This window comes from Glycine max, chromosome 16, assembly GCF_000004515.6.
Source record: "Glycine max cultivar Williams 82 chromosome 16, Glycine_max_v4.0, whole genome shotgun sequence".
In the NCBI taxonomy this organism is placed as follows: domain Eukaryota; kingdom Viridiplantae; phylum Streptophyta; class Magnoliopsida; order Fabales; family Fabaceae; genus Glycine; species Glycine max.
In genome coordinates this window covers 21,874,394-21,893,227 of record NC_038252.2, presented here as the reverse complement: position 1 = coordinate 21,893,227, position 18,834 = coordinate 21,874,394, and the positions used below count along the sequence as shown (strand labels likewise).

General features: G+C 37.5%; 2 protein-coding genes across 2 annotated transcripts; one reads left to right on the top strand and one right to left on the bottom strand.

Annotated features, from left to right (window-relative positions):
* Positions 1-1,808: 1,808 nt before the first annotated feature.
* On the top strand, positions 1,809-6,254 carry LOC100803546 (protein NUCLEAR FUSION DEFECTIVE 4). Its single transcript, XM_003548656.5, has 3 exons — positions 1,809-2,421; positions 4,607-5,535; positions 5,680-6,254. The coding sequence occupies exons 1-3, from the start codon at positions 1,993-1,995 to the stop codon at positions 6,158-6,160; spliced, it is 1,839 nt and encodes a 612-aa protein (XP_003548704.2). The 5' UTR covers positions 1,809-1,992; the 3' UTR covers positions 6,161-6,254.
* Positions 6,255-7,287: 1,033 nt separating this feature from the next.
* On the bottom strand, positions 7,288-9,688 carry LOC100804436 (uncharacterized). Its single transcript, XM_003548657.5, has one exon. The coding sequence runs from the start codon at positions 9,155-9,157 to the stop codon at positions 7,670-7,672; it is 1,488 nt and encodes a 495-aa protein (XP_003548705.1). The 5' UTR covers positions 9,158-9,688; the 3' UTR covers positions 7,288-7,669.
* Between the last annotated feature and the right edge of the window lie 9,146 nt (positions 9,689-18,834).

Genomic DNA, 18,834 nt, shown 5'->3' with positions numbered 1-18,834 from the left:
TAATCTTCATAAGCAACACACATGATAGTAGTCGGAAGATGTCATGAGGTAACCACTAAGGCAATAACAACCACTAACTACAATTCAAAATTCAAATTATGCTAGCTATACATAGTGAAGAGAGTAAAATAGATTTCAAAAATTGCAGGTTATGAGGGAAAAACATTCAAAGGCAACTGTACGAAAAAGGACAATTCATAAGACAATTGAAACTATTTGAAAATCCCTCGAACAACCATAAACGACTAGCGACACCTAGTCGACATCTAGGTTGACATGTGTGGCAGCGAAGTACTAGAGGAGGAGTTGGGTCACAGTTTCAAACTTGGGGAATGGGTGTGTAGTGGTGTAGCCATAGAAAAAAGGGTTGGATATGGAGAAACTGTTGTCAAAATAAGTTTTTTGTCAGCAAGGTGAATCTCTGTGATGGCAAAATTGGAGTAGCGGATTTTGGCCTAGATTGGTGGATGACGGTGAACAAAGAAGAAATATGACATAAATGATGCACCATAATAATATGAGGAAGAGATTAATCTAACGAATATTAATTGTGGTCCACCACAAACCATTTGAAAGACTTGTGCGTCGTTGCACTCGTCTTGCAGAAAAAAATATTTTAAAGGACTAAATGAAAACTTTTTTTTAATAATTGAAGGAGTAATCTAAAATAAAAATGAGTAGAACAAAATTATATTTGTCTTTATTTTTTAGGGTAAAGAGTCATTTTTGTTTTTGAATGTGTAATTTCTTGATAAATACATTTCTAAAAGATGAAAATACAAAATTTAATACCTGAAAGTGTAAAAAATGCGACAAATATATCCGGACGTTAACTTCTGTTCGTCATCATTAATAAAATAGCTTACGTGGTACAAAGGGATGAAGTTGTCACTGAAATGATTGTCAACGTAACCATCTCTAATTGCCAACACAGACACATATTTGTTATATAATATTTTCTTAACTTTTTCGTCTTTCCACTCTCTCGAAATATGAATGGGTAAATAACACTTTTGTCTCTAAATGTATAATTCGATGAGAAATGTGTTCCTGAAAGATGAAAATATAAAATTTAGTCCCTAAAAGTATAAAAAGTGCGACAAATATATTTATCCTTTAGGGTAATTTGGAAAAATTTATAATGATTGGTGCACTATTACAATGTTTTATTTTGGTAAATTGGTACAATGTTTATTTTGGATAATTTCTATTGTGACAAAAAATTATGATTGCTAATCAATATTATCGTTATTATTATGTTTGTTTTAAATTATGTTTGTCAATATATTTTTTAAGTGATTATTGTAATATTATGTTTGTAACGATAAAAAATGACGAAAATTTATCCTAAAATTATATTTTACTGTTAAATAAAATAAAATTTCGAGTCTAACAAATTAGTTTAATAAAAACATATTGATATTTAGGTCTAATAAAAAATTACTGACATTTTTCATCCAATAATGATAACTTATTAACATTTTTGTCTAATGGATCATATTGACATTTAGGTCTAAAAATAATTACTGACATTTTCTTTCAATAAAAGAACATTGATATTTTCGTCCAACAAATAATTACTGACATTTATGTTCAAAAATGATATCTTTTTTATATTTTTAACTAATCTAGTCAGCATGATCACGTCAGTAGCAATTTTGTCCTTTTATATCACGTAGGGTATTTTATTAACCGTAAACACAAGATATATTTATCATATTTTTTATACTTGGGACTAAATTAATTTTTATAAATATAATTATCAACAAATTACATATTTAGGGATGATTATTTATCTTTTTTTTATATTTCCCTGTTTAATACCACGGCGCGATGGCGGAACTCTGAAACTGGGGGGACACGAGATGCAAAAGGAGACACGACACAGTCGCACACACCCTCGGGCGCTATTAAAAATTTCTCCCAAACAGCATTTCAATTACACTTTTATCTCATATATAATATATATCACGCACACATCACACACGTAGCATGCGGCCACGCAGGGAAACAGAGAAGCGCAGATTCGATTTCGACTCAGCCAACACCAACAACTCAGCCTCCTCCTCCCCCAAATCACCGCGGCGAAGGCCGAAGCTCTTGGCGGTGCTGATGGCGGGGCAGTCGCGGAAATGGATGATCCTGGTGGCCACGATTTGGATTCAGGCCTTCACGGGGACCAATTTCGATTTCTCCCAGTACTCGTCGTCGCTCAAATTCGCGCTTAACGTGTCGCAGGTGCAGCTGAACTATCTCGCCACGGCGAACGACATGGGGAAGGTTTTCGGGTGGTCCTCGGGGATTGCCCTAATGCACCTTCCGGTTTCTGTTGTTATGTTTGTTGCGGCTTTCATGGGGTTCTTCGGGTACGGCCTCCAGTGGCTCGTCATCACCGGCGTCGTCAATTTGCCTTATTTTCTGGTAACTTTTTTTTTTTTTGTCGATTTTACAGATGGAGTGGGGATTAATTAATTTTGACTTCTGTGAATTTTTTAATCCTTCGTCTTTATATTAGTTAAAGAATTTCAAGGACAATTTTTTTTTGAAAATAAGATGGTAATTTTAAGAACTAAAAAATTTATTTATTATTATCTATAGGAATTAAAAAGATACATTTAAAAATTATAAAAATTAAATGAGGAATTAAAATTTTAATTAATTATTGATGGCTGCACACCTAATAATACCATCGAAGTAATGGTTTTATTTTTAAATTACAGCCACCGAAAAACATAAAATACTAGTAATACTATTTAAACCCTATTCTTCTAGAGTTTTTTTAAAAAAAAAAGTTTAAAGACTATGCATAGATAATTAAAATATTTTTGCACTATTTTTTTTTGTCAGAGAGAATATTTTATTCAATCACAAATTATCCTTATATATGACTTTTAAGATATACTTGCCATTTACCAAACATTATAGGTTATAATTCAATGGTGTAAAATTGTGGATATATTTTTTTTCTTCATTTTTTAATACAATTTTTCTATTATTAATTTAAATATATAAGATTTTTAAAATTTGTGGGTTTTATTCATAATTTTATCATTTTTATTTAAATTTAACTAATAATAAAAAATATTAGAAAGAATACATCAGAGGAACGAAAATAATTTGCTCCTTTGGTCTTGCAAGTTGCAACCCTGAGAGAAAAATGGGTTTCCAAAAATAAATAATAACTTTTTTTATCATTGGAATTTTGTCAAATTATATTGAATTCAATTTTAGATACCGTTGATATCTTTTGTCTTGCTTATTTTCTGATGATAAAAAAAATTTGGATTTTAAAAAGTATTATACGAGTAAACAACAACAATAATGTCTTCTTTTCAAAGATTGAGTGAAGATGTTATTGCTATTTTAATTCTGGTTAAATGATACTCTCTAGAAGGCAGTTGATGAAGTAAAAAAAATAAAATAGAGTAAATAATCTTATCAAAATTTTGATCTGAAGCAAGCAATTTATTTTTAAAATCTTGTATCTTAGGCACATATATTTGAAATACTCTTGTCGTCAGGTTTTACCGTTTGAAAGGGATGATATTATATTAATTACTATATTAATATTATACAGTTTGCGGTTTTCATTGCTTGTGGTCCCAATTCCAATCATGGTTTTACAAGCAAAATAAATTAGTTTTTTTAAATAAATAGAGCAGCCATGTTCTACAGTTCAAATTGTCCACAATTTTGATTTTAAGTAATAAATGTCTATTTTTCCTTAGTTAAAACAGCTAACTGTATCATGTCATGCATGTTCTTGATTCAAATAAGATTACATCGTGTGAAGTGTGAACATATCTATAGTGCTCAAAGAATCTCCACTAACTTACTATTTTCGACACCGGCACATGATTGTGCCGCACCATACGGAGTCATAGAAAGTATGATTAAATAGTACTTTTAAAATCAACCTGCATCAGAAAAAACCTGAGTGATGACATACTTTTGGATCTATATTCCTTAATCATGTTTGTTCAATTAAGGGTATAATCCCATGTTCTCATTTTTTAATGTATTGATTAATACATGCCATCAAAATGCTTTTTCTTCTGATTGCAGAAAGTATATTGGCGAAAATAATAATCAGTCTCCTTTGTCTTTCATTGCAAGCCCGTGAGAACAAAAATTGAATGAGATGTTGTGATTGGATCCATATTTATTTATTCACCATTCTGAGAGACTGAGATGTACGTAAGAATGTGTTGCATGTGTAAATTGTAGCATGCGTCTTTTTCTCTTAATCAATACCAATCTCACATGTTTTTTCTTATAAAAATATAAATAGTCATTAGTTATCTGATTTAAGCTGGAAGTATCTCAAAGTCTCATACTATATAAAAAACACTTCCATGATTTATCTGCAACTATGTGCTGTATTCTATATAATAAACCATAGTTTAAAAGAATGAGATTATATCTGGTAACTAAACGTGAGATTCAGTAAACAGTAATACATCGGAAATTCAGAGTCAGTAATTCTGTGATTACATCTGGTAACTAAACTGTGGCTGCTCAGCTCGTAAACTTGACTGAATCATAATATACAGAAAATTTGTTCATGGCCCACGTCGCATTGACTACCCTTTAACTTTATTGGCAGGTCTTTCTTCTGTGCCTTTTAGGGGGATGTAGCATCTGTTGGTTCAACACAGTATGTTTTGTTCTCTGCATTAGGAATTTTCCGGTTAACCGAGCCCTTGCATTATCGCTCACTGTGAGTTTCAATGGCATTAGTGCAGCACTCTACACCCTTGTTGCCAATTCAATTGATCCATCATCGGATGCACTGTATCTGCTATTGAATGCTCTTGTTCCCCTTCTCATTTGCATTGCAGTACTTGTCCCTATTCTTAACCAACCAGCTTTAGACCCTCTCCCTCCTGATGCAGTAAACCGGGACTCAGTGATATTTCTAATATTGAACTTTATAGCCCTTTTAACTGGTCTTTATCTTCTCCTGTTTGGCTCATCTGCTTCTGGTGTGACTTCTGCTCGGTTCTATTTTGGTGGAGCTATTTTCCTCCTCATCTTCCCATTATGTATTCCTGGCATTGTATATGCTCGGGCTTGGTTTCAGCATACCATCCATTCCAGCTTTCAGATGGAAAGCTCTAGCTTCATTCTTGTTCATGATGATGATCTTGAGATGCATAAAGAGCTCCATAGCCGTCAAAATAGTATTGTTAGCAATGGAGATACTTACAGCCTGCTAAGCAACAATGGATACATGTTTGGGAGCCAAAGGGAAAAAGATAGTGATCCGTGTTGTGAGACGATGATTGGGCAGGATCAGTTAGCAGTGCTAGGAGAAGAGCACTCAGTTGCAGTAGTTGTCCGCAGATTGGATTTTTGGTTATACTATGCTACATACTTCTGTGGAGGTACACTTGGTCTAGTCTATAGCAATAATCTGGGACAGATTGCACAATCTGTGGGCCAGAGTTCAAATACTTCTACACTTGTCATGCTCTATGCATCCTTTTCTTTTTTTGGTCGCTTGCTTTCAGCTGGACCAGACTACATTCGGAAGTAAGTATTCTCTTTAATCGATGTATTATACTTTTGGAGCTTTCTATAGTAGAAAATATCTTCTTTTTGCCTTGTCTTGAATTGGAAGTGAATCTTGGAAATAAAATTGTAGTAGTCATGATGATTGTATCTTCTGCTTTGCAGTAAGATCTACTTTGCAAGGACTGGTTGGCTATCAATTGCACTTATACCAACCCCAGTTGCGTTCTTCCTCCTTGCTGCATCAGACAGTCTTCTGGCACTTCAGACAGGCACCGCACTGATTGGATTGAGCTCTGGTTTTATATTTGCAGCTGCTGTGTCAGTTACATCTGAGTTGTTTGGACCTAACAGTGTGGGCGTCAATCACAACATTCTCATAACAAATATCCCTATTGGATCTCTTCTCTATGGCTTTCTTGCTGCACTAGTTTATGATGCTAATGCACCCTCAATGCCAGGAAACTTGATAACGTCTGACTCAGTAGTGTGCATGGGAAGGCAGTGTTACTTCTGGACATTTGTCTGGTGGGGATGCATATCTGTCCTGGGACTAGCTTCAAGCATGCTATTGTTCTTAAGAACCAAACATGCATATGATCATTTTGAGAAGAACCGTATTTCAACTCAATCAATTGTGTCTTAATTTTTGTTATTGATGGTCCGTGAAGATGATGGTGTAGTCGAGTTCATTTGTATAGTAGCATAAAGTTTAAATATGCATTTGGAGTTTGAGATTAGAGAAGAAGAGTTTTAAATTCAGAACCAAGAGGTAAGGATTGCATTAACTCTTTCACAGTGCACAAAAAAAGAGAAAAGAGGGGTAAAAAGTGGTCTGAGGAACTATGCATCAATAAAACAGAATGACATCTGGAGCTGGACCTGCTAGAAGTTTTGCCTCTTTTGCAGCCATGATTTGGTTCACACTTAGCACATAACTCCTCTGCTTTGAACAAAGTTGTGTTTAACCTGATAGTTCAGCTGTAGAAGCAGGAGCTATGCTTCGTCCTTGTGTTGGATCCAAAGATGCTGCTACCTTATACTTTTTCAGTAGCTTTTGATAAAAAGTTCTTTTAACAAAGCCATACATGACATTTTAAAAAGCTTTAGTTATCTAATTCTTTTTAATATATTATAAGATCTCCAATGAGTATGTGGCTCAAGTGCTCGGGTTACCGTGTTTTCTTTTCCTTCAGTTTCTTCCCTCGCCAAAGAGAAATAAAACTTCAAGAGCTCAATTTTGTAATTTGGGAAACACATAATACAAGCGTCATTTGACTGTATGACCTTGAGTGGGACTTTTCTTTTCCCCAGGTTCTGATATGAGAATTCTGATTATTCATCACTTGCAAGGTTGACGCAGATATAGACTTGTAAATTCTGATTACTCATGAAGCTATCCTTTTGATTACTCAGGAAGCTATCCTTAGAATCCTAACAGAAAAGTATTTGCAATTTTTTCCGCTGATTTCATCATCATCTTTATTTGCTTTGAGTCAATAGAAACAAGGTGTCTGTTCCTTTTATGTATCAATGAATGATCATTTATATATCCTCAATGAGACTCAGTTTGCCCAATGATTGATAGATCATATTATTTTAAATATAGAGAGGAGACTATAGAAAAACACAGGAAAATGAGTTGGCTCTCTATTACTTTGTTTACTACTACTCTGTTATGAGACGCAAACAGAGGAGACTCAGTGTACTATTACTTTGCCTCGTAACTTACATGGTTCTCTATCTGTGGTAGAGTAACAAATAAACATCATATAAATTCTCAAGTAAAATACGTAGCGGCTACATTAGAAGGAAAAATAACCCTTCAACAAGAATAATATCCCTTGATGTACAGTAAACTCACAACCTTTTATCTTCTAAGACTTTAGTTTTCTAATTATTATTTCTCACACATTTTGTTACAACTTTTAGTAAATCTCTTTTATTTATTGTCTCCTCCAATATTAGATACTCCAGATTCGAGACCAATGCAGAAGCCATAATGTGTGGAAGTGATTCAAGAAATTATAATCATTTTAAACCTAAATCTGATAATTGTTTAAAAATTTAAATATGATTTTATCATACTGAAATAACAGAAAAATAAATGGAAGAAAGAAAGTTGTATTAAAGAGTTTCTATTCTAACCTAAGCTTCAAGGATAGGTGCAGAATGAGCGATCTTTTATACATAGGAATAACCTCTCGTATGCTAATGCCATCTTTCTTGCTGTAAACATTTTGGCAGCATATTCCCGGCATGCCTTGCCCCGCCTTGCTAGCCTCTGTGGTCCTTCCTTTACAACTGCTTCCAGTGCCTCCTGCAGGGACTCCACATTCGGCGAAAACATGTAACCATATTCATCATCGACCACAATAGTCCCTTTAATGCTTGGAAATCTTGATGCCAAAAGAGGCTTCCCGCTCATCATTGCCTCCATCAATGTAAGGTCAAGCCCTTGTGGTCTGAGTGTGGGATTGACAAAAATGTCAATAGCATTATAGAAAGCTCTTAACATGGAAGGGCTCATCGATCCCAGAACAAGAACCTGGCTCCCTAAATCTCTGTACCTGTTCTCCCATGGTCCAGAACCAGCAACAATCAAGTACACATTAGGGTGCTTGGTTATAAGCCTCGAGTAAGCTTCATGAAGCAGAGGATGGCCTTTGTCCTTCACTAATCTTCCAGCTACACCGAGTACCAAACTTGCATTCCCTGGAATGCCAATTTTGGTTCTGAATTCCCTTCCCAATTCAACATCTTCTCCAAAGTCATCCTCATCAACACCATTTAGTATTACATGGACTCTTCTGTTAGGAATTTGGTACACATCCCTCAGCATCTCACCACAACTATCACTAATAGCAACATGATGGGCATAATTCTTGAAGAACCTTATCTCATTCAGCACCTTTGGCACAACACCCTGTATGCTTTTGTTGAAGAGAGGGGACATAGGCTCGTCTTGCCGGCGAGTCAAGTCCTGGAAAATGCTTGATTGCAAGCTTTCAAGGGCTATGCCATGCCAAGACACTGCAAGGTTTGACATGTTGCGTGCTAGCCAGTGAGGGAGTGCCACACTTTCTGAGTGCACAACGTGGAATGGTTCTCGCTGGTTTTCTTCCACAAACTGTTCCCACGCCTTGTTGTAGCGCCACCTGCCAGGCTCACCTTCATGGAAATGGATGTATGGGGAAGAAGGTGCACCTTCTTGATGTTTGTTTTCGTTTACCTCAGAGGATGAGACTGAAATGCTCTCATCTTCAGGGGGAGATGTGAATACATGAACTTGATGGCCACGGCGCGCCAAAGCTGTGTGAAGGGTGTGAGCATGACGCTCCATGCCACCAGGGGTTGTGCCAATAGGCCATTTCCTGGAGAAGACAGCAACTTTGAGAGCAAAGGGTGATGGGTTGTGTTCGAAAAACGAGAGGCGGTTCCACGCGAATTCAACCAACTGAAGATCACCAGACCAAGTTTTGGCTTGGGAGGAAGCAAGGGTGGTGCATATGGAGGTGGTGGTTGGGGCATGGAGGAGGAAAAGAACAGGTATGGTGAATAGGACAATGAAGAAAAGAGTGGTGCAAAAGTAAAAATTTGAAGGTGAAGTGGATTTTTTAGACTTGGTGGTATTGAGGGCCATTTCCTCAAGGGAGTTCTGAGGAGGATATGTGCATAGAGATTCTTCGGTTTCTTGAGGGTTGGAACTTGGAATTGTGTGATGTTTGTGATGAATGTTAAGGGAAAGGGAAAGTGAAGAAGACTATGAGGAGCCATTGGAAGGTAGACACGCACTGAAGCAAGTGCGTTTGAGTTTGAGTTTTCTATTAAGAGTGCGTTCCTCACGCCTTTCTTTGGGGTTAAAAAGTGTACGCATGTGATATGGGTTTCGTAAGTAGTTGAAAAATGAGACTGTTTTAACAAGCTCGCACAATTAGGCGTTCTCCAACTCCCGTACAGACTTCAGAATTCAGATTAAGAATCATTGATATCCTGAATTCCTGGTTAAGTTTTCTTCTTTTTTTTTTTTGTATGGAGAGAGAAACTCGATCACAAGAAGCATACAACGTTATGTGATTCTTCATTCTTGTCCTTTTCCTAAACGAGTTTTATTTTTGATTTAACAAAGTTAGTAAAAGAATTTGCCTTTAAAATTTAAGCTTATTGTGATTTATAAATTTATACTTATATATGGCATGGTTGTTTTGTATTTTTATTTTTTTTTCTCCTGTTTTTATTTTCTGAAATAATATTAAAAATACATTTTTAATAAAAGTAAATATATTTTTAGATTTGTTTAAAATTAACATGTTGTTTTTATTTTATCCAAAATGAAATTACTGATTTCAACTAAAAACAAAATTTTATTATTTCTAGTTTTTGGTTCGTTTAGAAAAATATTTTTACTGAAAATGAAAACAGAAATCCAACTAAACATATTTTTATCATCAATAAAAATGAAAACATAAAATAACCAAACCAAACAATCCAAATTATCTAGTTTTCTTGTCCTTTTCTATGGAATAGATATTTTTATACTCTTTTTCTTTTACAGTCTTATTTTACCATTCATTATTTTTTCAACCCTTCCTCATTTTTTTTATTACATCACCTATTTCATTTCTTATTTCACTTATTTTTCTTTTTGAATAGGGTATCTATCCTAAATGCGACTCAAAGCATCTATTTCCTTTGACAATATCATTTTCCATGTCTTAGATGGCTTCTTGTTGACCGCTTATATTCGCTGGCTCGTTGATTTATTTGTTTTAATTATTTTGGACTGTTTAAAAATACATTTAATGTAACCAACTTGTATTTGTGAGTCAACGAAATCGTGGCTGTTACATAAAAAAAAAAAAATATCGTGGCTGTGCCAATTACGCATTCACCCTCTAGAATTTACCATAGTATTATAAATGCAACTCTACCATATGCATAATGTATATCGTGGCATATGCAAGAACACGTATGCCATTTGTTTAGTTTTTAAGAAAGTGGTGTGCATTACCTAACATACATGCACATTAAAAAAATAATTGACTATTCCGATACTGAAGTACATATGTTTACTTTTAAATTTCTCTATTCATACATCCAATACTTACTGTCCTGTAATATTTATCGTAATAAATTTTTTCTCAACAAAACTAATAAATACGTAAACAAGTGATAGTTTTCAAAAATTATTTTATTATCAATAATTGATTTATCATCATTAATATTACATTAATATTATAAAGAATATAAATGAAAAAATAATTAATATAACATTAAAATTAATATTATAAGAAATATAAGTAATATTATATTAAAAAGTTAAATAGACAATTATTTTGAGACTTATTTTTACTTTTTACATGACAATTATTAAGAGATCAAGGAAGTAATTATATTTTGTGTTTATCATATCATATAATAATGTCTCCAGACTAAATATAAGTAAACATATATAACATATTGATTAAATATATAGTTTGCATAAAAAAATATGTTAGTTAATTTTATTTAATTTTCTTGATTTCATAAAAAAGAAACTACAGACTACCCTTAAGTTAATTTAAATGTGTACATCATTTCTATTGAATTAACTTGAGAACATTTGAAATTGAGACATTAAATAAGGGGGAATAAATTGAAATTTTGTTTATATTTAAATTCACCCAATTTAGATTTTTTTTCCGCTTATATTTGAATTTAAAGGAGTACTAATTTGAAAATTAAATATACAAAAGGTGTAAGTTTAAATCAACTTTCTTAAGAAACCAAAAAATGAAAGAAATATTAGTCAACGAGTATTGTTGGTTTAAAGCAGACCGATCAACATGAACATTTTGACTTGGATCTCTTTTTAGGCTTGTTGGGTTTGACTTGCAATTTGCGTACATGATTTGAAAGGTAAAGTTTGGCCTATTGCCGGCATTTTCTTTTAGGAGTATATTGAAGATAGCCAAACCATGTGTTACTGCGTTTGCATAGAAATATATTAAGAAATTCATAAGAATTATGGATTTATCAACCTAGTTGGGAACATAATTCTTATTTTGATGCAGGGCATGACTCCTTTGCTTAAAAAATATATTAAGAAATTTATTGTCCTTCTCCTTTCTATCTCAAGAGTTGCATATAGATTTGAGTACACAACATCTATTGCTAATGCTAATGCAATTTCCCTTTATTTATAAATCACATGGAAAGGTTTTGGGGCTTAGGCCCTTTGCACACAAAAGAAATTAAAAAAAAATTACATGGTTTCAGCTTGAAGAACGTGCACCTACCTAATTTATATAAAGGATTTTTGAAGATTTCAAATGGAAGGATGATATGGTTAAAATATTGTATTTAAGTAGAACATACTTCTCAATGTTTGATTTAGCCTTAAAAATTGAGTTATGCTCAAAACTCAAGTTCTAAGATAGTTGATGGGCATGTTAGACTAACATTTGGAGATGTCACACTCACTTTAATATTACTTCCTGATGTGATCTTTATTAGGAGTGAATCGTTTGGTACAAGTCAAGGAATCGAATGATGCCTGTCGCAACCTACCCTTCGGCGGGAGGGCGACGCGTGACTCGCGGGATGCGTGTTCCACGAAAGGAATACGCGCGGAATCACCACCAACGTTTATTTGAGGAAAACGTTGGAAAAACCGGAAAAGACGTGATCTACGAACTTTTAAGTGAAAGGTTCGGGAGTTGTATTTACGCACGGGGAAGGTATTAGCACCCCACATGTCCGTCCCAAGGGACGACAGCCTTTAATCGAATGTGAAAACATGACCTTGATTTTTATGTTCCCTTTTTATGTCTTTATATCCTTTATACCTTTTTTATATTTTTTCTCTTTTTGTGGTCGACAAGGGTGTTTCCCTTTGCTCCTACGTATTCCTCAATTGCGATGAGGAAATCAGACCTACGTAGTTCTTTTTTATCAAGTGGTTCTTTTTTACTTAAAAGGTGATCATTTTAAGGCGTTGGACCTTGAAAATGATCCATTTTACTTAGTAAGAAATTGAAATGACAAACTTCAAAAACCTATTTTTATGGACGAGCTTGACTAGGCGAGTTGATTTTAGCCTTAGTTTCACCTTAGTTATTAGTCAATTCAATTAAGAATGAGAAATCCCAAAGAGAAAACGTCCGATTGATTTTCCGCTTATTTTACTAAAAGACATTTTTTTTATTATTATATTATCATTTTACCTCTTTTTTTTATTTCCAACGTGGTTACGGCACGACCGAACGGTCGGAATTCATTTTAACCGAAGTTAACGGATAATACAATTCAAACGATCGGTGGAAATTTATTTTATTTTTAGGTTAAGCGAGAAATGACTTAAATAAAATGGCTTAAGCAGGTCAAAAGGGGGTATAAAAAGTAAATGAAACGAGAATAAAAATACACAAAACACAATGTGGACCACGACGGGTACATAGAATGAATCGAAAATCTTGGTTCGAGGTACTTACCCGTTGAAGATCGAAGAACGATGAAGAACGAATGAAGAACGTCGAAGAACGGTCGAAAACCTTTGAGAAATTCCTCACGGAAAACGTTACAGAGACGTTTCGGAAGCGCCTCGGCTTAGATTTTCTTCACGGAAACAATTTTTCCAAGCAAATTCGAAAGAGAGAGAAGTGCCTAAGGGGCTGAACACTTTTTCACTTCACTTCCTCCCCTATTTATAGCAAAATAGGGGAGATGCTTGCCGCCCAGCTCGCCCAGGCGAGCAGGGTTGCTTCCTCCAGAAGCAACAACCTTCTGGAGGAATCTTTTGGAGTGCCCAAGTGGGCCTGGTTGTTATTTGCACCCCCATTTTTACTAAGTACACCCCCTGTCCTTTTTTGGTGATTCTTTTTTCGTAAAGTTACGGAAACTTACGAATTTCGTAACGATACTTGTTTTCTTTCCGTAATGTTACGGAACCTTGTGGATTACATAATCATCCCCTTTTTGACTTACGGAATGTTACGGAACCTCACTAGTTGTGCAACGATGCCTCCATTTGATTTCCGGTGTGTCACGGAACCTTACGGATTGTGCATCAATATTTTCTTTTGTTTTCCGGCATGTCCCGGAATTTCACAAATTGCCTAATGATGGGTGCCAAGCACCTTACAAGGACCAAACAAAGGTCGCATGTCATCAAGCAAAGGTCCCCGGACGAAATTAGGGTATGACAGTTGCCCTTCTTTACTTGTCTTTTATTGGAGATAAAAGGAAAGTAAAGATAAGACACTAATTTCGTTCCTCTCGATTGACGAGAGTCGCGGGTGACCATAAAATCTCCGTATGCAAATGACTTGTTGTTCCCGAGGGAACAAAAGGTGCAGAAGACGATGTCAGTCTCTGCATGCTACCAAGCGTTCTGTCTTACAGATAGCAAAAGAATGTTTATACGGATAACCACTCGGGTATTTCCACCCGTCAGCGTGACTCAGAAGTCAGTACGACAGATCTTGTGAGTGCGGAAGATGATGTAAATCTCCGCGTGTCAACGGGCTTGTCGGCCGTAATTGACGAAGGGTGCAGAATGACCATAATTTGTCTCTGCGTGCCATCGGACACGACTGTGTCTGAATGGCAAAGGGGTGCGGAATGACCAAATTTTGTCTCCGCATGTCATCGGGTCCGCCGCCTCTGGATGACAAAAGGGTGCAGAATGACCAAATTTTGTCTCTGCGCGCCATCGGACACGACTGTGTCTGAATGGCAAAGGGGTGCGGAATGACCAAATTTTATCTCCGCATGTCATCAGGCCCGCCGCCTCTGGATGACAAAGGGTGCAGAATGACCAAATTTTGTCTCTGCGCGCCATCGAACACGACTGTGTCTGAATGGCAAAGGGGTGCGGAATGACCAAATTTTGTCTCCGCATGTCATCGATCCCGCCGCCTCTGGATGACAAAGGGGTGCAGAATGACCATAATTTGTCTCTGCGTGCCATCAAACACGATTGTGTCTGAATGGCAAAGGGGTGCGGAATGACCAAATTTTGTCTCCGCATGTCATCGGGCCCGCCGCCTCTGGATGACAAAAGGGTGCAGAATGACCAAATTTTGTCTCTGCGCGCCATCGGACACAACTGTGTCTGAATGGCAAAGGGGTGCGGAATGACCAAATTTTGTCTCCGCATGTCATCGGGCCCGCCGCCTCTGGATGACAAAGGGTGCTGAATGACCAAATTTTGTCTCTGCGTGCCATCGGACACGACTGTGTCTGGATGGTAAAGGGGTGCGGAATGACCAAATTTTGTCTCCGCATGTCATCGGGCCCGCCGCCTCTGGATGACAAAGGGTGCAGAATGACCAAATTTTGTCTCTGGGCGCCATCGGACACGACTGTGTCTGGATGGCAAAGGGGTGCAGAATGACCAAATTTTGTCTCCGCATGTCATCAGGCCCGCCTCCTCTGGATGACAAAGGGTGCAGAATGACCAAATTTTGTCTCTGCATGTCACATGACCTCAGGGTCAGTATGACAGATCTTGTGGGGCAGCCAACAAAAGCAAGGCTCTTGCTCCTACGTATCCTCCAATGAGGAACTCAGACCTACGTAGTTCTAGATAACTTGTGAGACTTGAAAAAGTCTCCACCGGAAGATGCTGACATCTCCGGAAAGGGCGCAGATGACCACATTGGCCTTTGCTCATCAATCACACTTGGGGTCACTGAATGACGAGGTGCGGATAACCGTAAGGTGTCTCCGCGGGCTACCAGCTCTTGGGTCATGGTAACAAAAAGCGGTGCGGTCGACAAAAGCGAGGCTCTTGCTCCTACGTATCCTCCAATGAGGAACTCAGACCTACGTAGTTCTGGATAACTTGTGAGACTTGAAAAAGTCTCGGTGTTTTCTCCACTAAAATGCAAACATGCTTTATTAAAGAGACAAATATTCCAACTGATTAGAGCAGCATATGCTTTTTTTGAGTGAAAAACAATGCGTCTACCGGGGAAGGAGAGTATGCTGATGAAATTTTCTCATAACCATAAATGAGATTTTGGATGTTTAGCATTTCGTTTCTAAATGACCATTTAGAGGAAACACTGGGTTCGACAAAAATAGAAGAAATCCACTCAAAGTGTATCAATCTCGCACAGGTAAGTGTTTTATCCTAATTCCGAACCATAGATATGTCATGACTTGATTTTGCAAATTATTTCCTATCAAATCAAAAATTACATGCGTGATCATGGATCAATAGGACTTCCCTTGGGAATGGGTTCTTTTGGTGGGTTTTTCGGCTTTTGTGTGTTTTTGGCCTTTTCCTTTTCTATTCTTGTTTGACGCAAGGCGAATAAGTCACCGACGCACAGGATTTTGGTTGGTAATCAAAGGGAGAAGACCACTTTAGGTCATGGTTTCCTTTCCTTCCTTTTGTTCATTTGGTGACAATTATGTATTGTTCAGATATTGTCTGGTCAAAAGACCTTTCTGCACATTTCTTCTGCTTCTTTGATCAGGAACTTTCTTTCCTTCCTTTTTCTTCTTCTTCTTTTTTTTTCTTTTTTTTTTTTTTTTTTTACTTTCTCCCATTCTTTGATTGGGAATTTTCTTTCTTTTCTTTTTGCTTTCTCCCACTCTTTGATTGAGAATTTCCTTTCTTTTCTTTTTTGCTTCCGAGGGTAAGGATTGACATTCTCACCCTGGGTCAAGGTTTATGGTGAGTCAGGATTTTGGCTCAAGGTTTGTAGAATGACTAGACATGATACATGTCGGGGTTTGGTTTGGCTCAAGGATAAAAGGGATGCCCCACATTATTTCCATGACACAAATGCAAAAATGATGATTTGGAAATTTTATGCAAAACTGGTCATGCATGCACCTATGCGGACACTCAAGTGTCAAATTTTTATGGTCATGTGATGCTAGGGCTCAAGATTCATTTCCTCTATTTTAAATCAACCCAATGTTTCCAAAATATGTTCTTTTATCAATTTGTGCATTCATCCGAGTCCATTTCGGGCGTCCGGGGAAAATTTCACAGCATTCACCCTTCAGGTGTACACACATTTTTTCAAAAACTAGCTATGATCAGCGAATTTTTTTTCTTCAAAGAAGAGTTGGAAGTCATCTCTTTTCGAAAGCATGTTGGTTTTTTCAGCTAGACAACTTATTTTTCTTTTTTTCCCCCTCTTTTTTTTTTATCATTATCATTTGTTTATTTCTTTTTCTTGTTTGTTTTTGTTTTTTCCCCCTTTTTTTTTCATGAGGTATTTTTCTACCTAAACATGTGTATATTTTTGTGAGGCATTTTTGCTATATACATGCATATCCAAGGTATCTTGCTACCTAAACATACATATATATATTTTGTGAGGTATCTTTTTGCTACATACATGCATATCTAAGATATCTTGCTACCTAAACATACATATATATATTTTGTGAGGTAGTTATTTGCTACCTAAATTACATACATGCATATCTAAGGTATTTTTCACTACCTAAACACGCATACATATATTTTGTGAGGTATGACTACCTTCCGAGCTTGTGCTCATTTTATTTAAATTCTTAGGATCATGAGCAACTAGGTGTGTCCCAATATGACTTGAGAAACAAAAGGTGATCAAATAGCAAGCAGAAATTTAAAAGTTACTAGGTTGCCTCCTAGTAGCGCTTCTTTAACGTCTTGAGCTGGACGCCTAATGATTTGTCGGTCATGGACCAAGTACTTGCTTACCTTTGGCTTTGGACTTGGTTGCCTATTGGTCGGCCATGTGTCGTAGGCAACGCTCTAACCTTTTTATGGATGAGCTGAGGTGAACTCTAGAGGTGGTGGCGGTGTGTCTATTGCCCGCTACCGGCCATCCCAATGCTGCTGTGGTGTTTCGCCCTGCGCCTACCTGGGGGCGCAGTACTTCTTGATGAAAGCTCAATTGGTAGGGGGCCTGATGACCTTGCTGGGGGCAGCAGACACTCCCTTGAACTGACAGAGACCCATATTTAGAGCTGGCAACTCCAAGACCCTGTTGGCCTTCTTCGGGTCCACTAGGTGTCTCGCGGGCACGATCCCTGCAAACAATAGATGACATCAGAAATCAGTTGGGGGAGGTGCATACTTACCTATGTCATGATGGCATGAGCTTGCTGGGGGGACGGGTGCCCTGTAGGGCCGACAGAGACCCGTAACCAGAGCTGGAAACCCCAGGGCCCTGTTGGACTTCTTCAGGTCCACTGGGTGTCTTTGTGGGTGCGATCCCTGCAAACAATAGATGGTATCAGAAATCAGTTGAACCATATGCATACTTACCCATGTCGGGACGACACAGACCAACTGATACTTTTGCAGGGGGAGATTGGCATTGCGGTCGCTGGGCAGAATATTGCTAAGTAGCAATGTCATCTATATCTGTGTAAGAGTGGTCATGTTGGTGCGCATGATCCGCACTCGTCTCTTTGCAGCGGTACGGGTGAAATCTTGCCCCGGTATGCATAGTAGCAGTGTGATAGCCTCCCTCTCTGGTTGTGCTCGCACAGTTGGCCCTCCTCCAATATCAGGGGGTGGCCCAGGAACCGTTAAAAGGAAACTACTGGCCCCTTAACCGGGAGTGCAAGTCTCGGTTAAGCATTTAAGGATAGAGGACCTTAAATTCTCTTAAGGTGTGGATGTGGATCACACTGAAAATGAGGACACGCAGCCCTCTAAAGGTGAGGGCGTGCAGCCCTCACAAGGCGAGGATGTATAGTCCTCTGGAGGTGAGGGCGTGCAGCCCTCTGTTGGCGAGGACGTGTAGTCCTCTTCAAGGTGAGGGCATGCAGCCCTCCGTTGGCGAGGACGTGTAGTCCTCTTCAAGGTGAGGGCGTGCAGCCCTCGGTTGGCGAGGACGTGTAGTCCTCTAAAGGTGAGGGCGTGTAGCCCTACGAAGGTGAGGACATGCAGTCCTCTCAAGGTGAGGGCGTGCAGCCCTCTGTTGGCGAGGACGTGTAGTCCTCTAAAGGCGAGGACGTGTAGTCCTCTCAAGGTGAGGACATGCAGTCCTCTGAAGGCGAGGATGTGTAGTCCTCTAAAGGCGATAGGTACAAGTACCCAAGGGTCCACCCTTATGAGAAAGCAAGAAATCGACTCATCGAGAGGGCCGGTCATCCCAAATCCACAAGATTTGGACATTAGATGTAGGAAATCTATGCAGTTAACATGATTTTTAGGGATGCAGATGCATGCAACCTTTGTCGTGAAATTTGGTAAATGCGGACTTCATATGAAACAATGCAATGTAATGGAAAGTTGTACAATGTTCATGACATTCTTTCCCTATTTTGTGATTTTTATTTTGATTTGATTTTTTTTGGAAAACACAAATTGACTGTCCT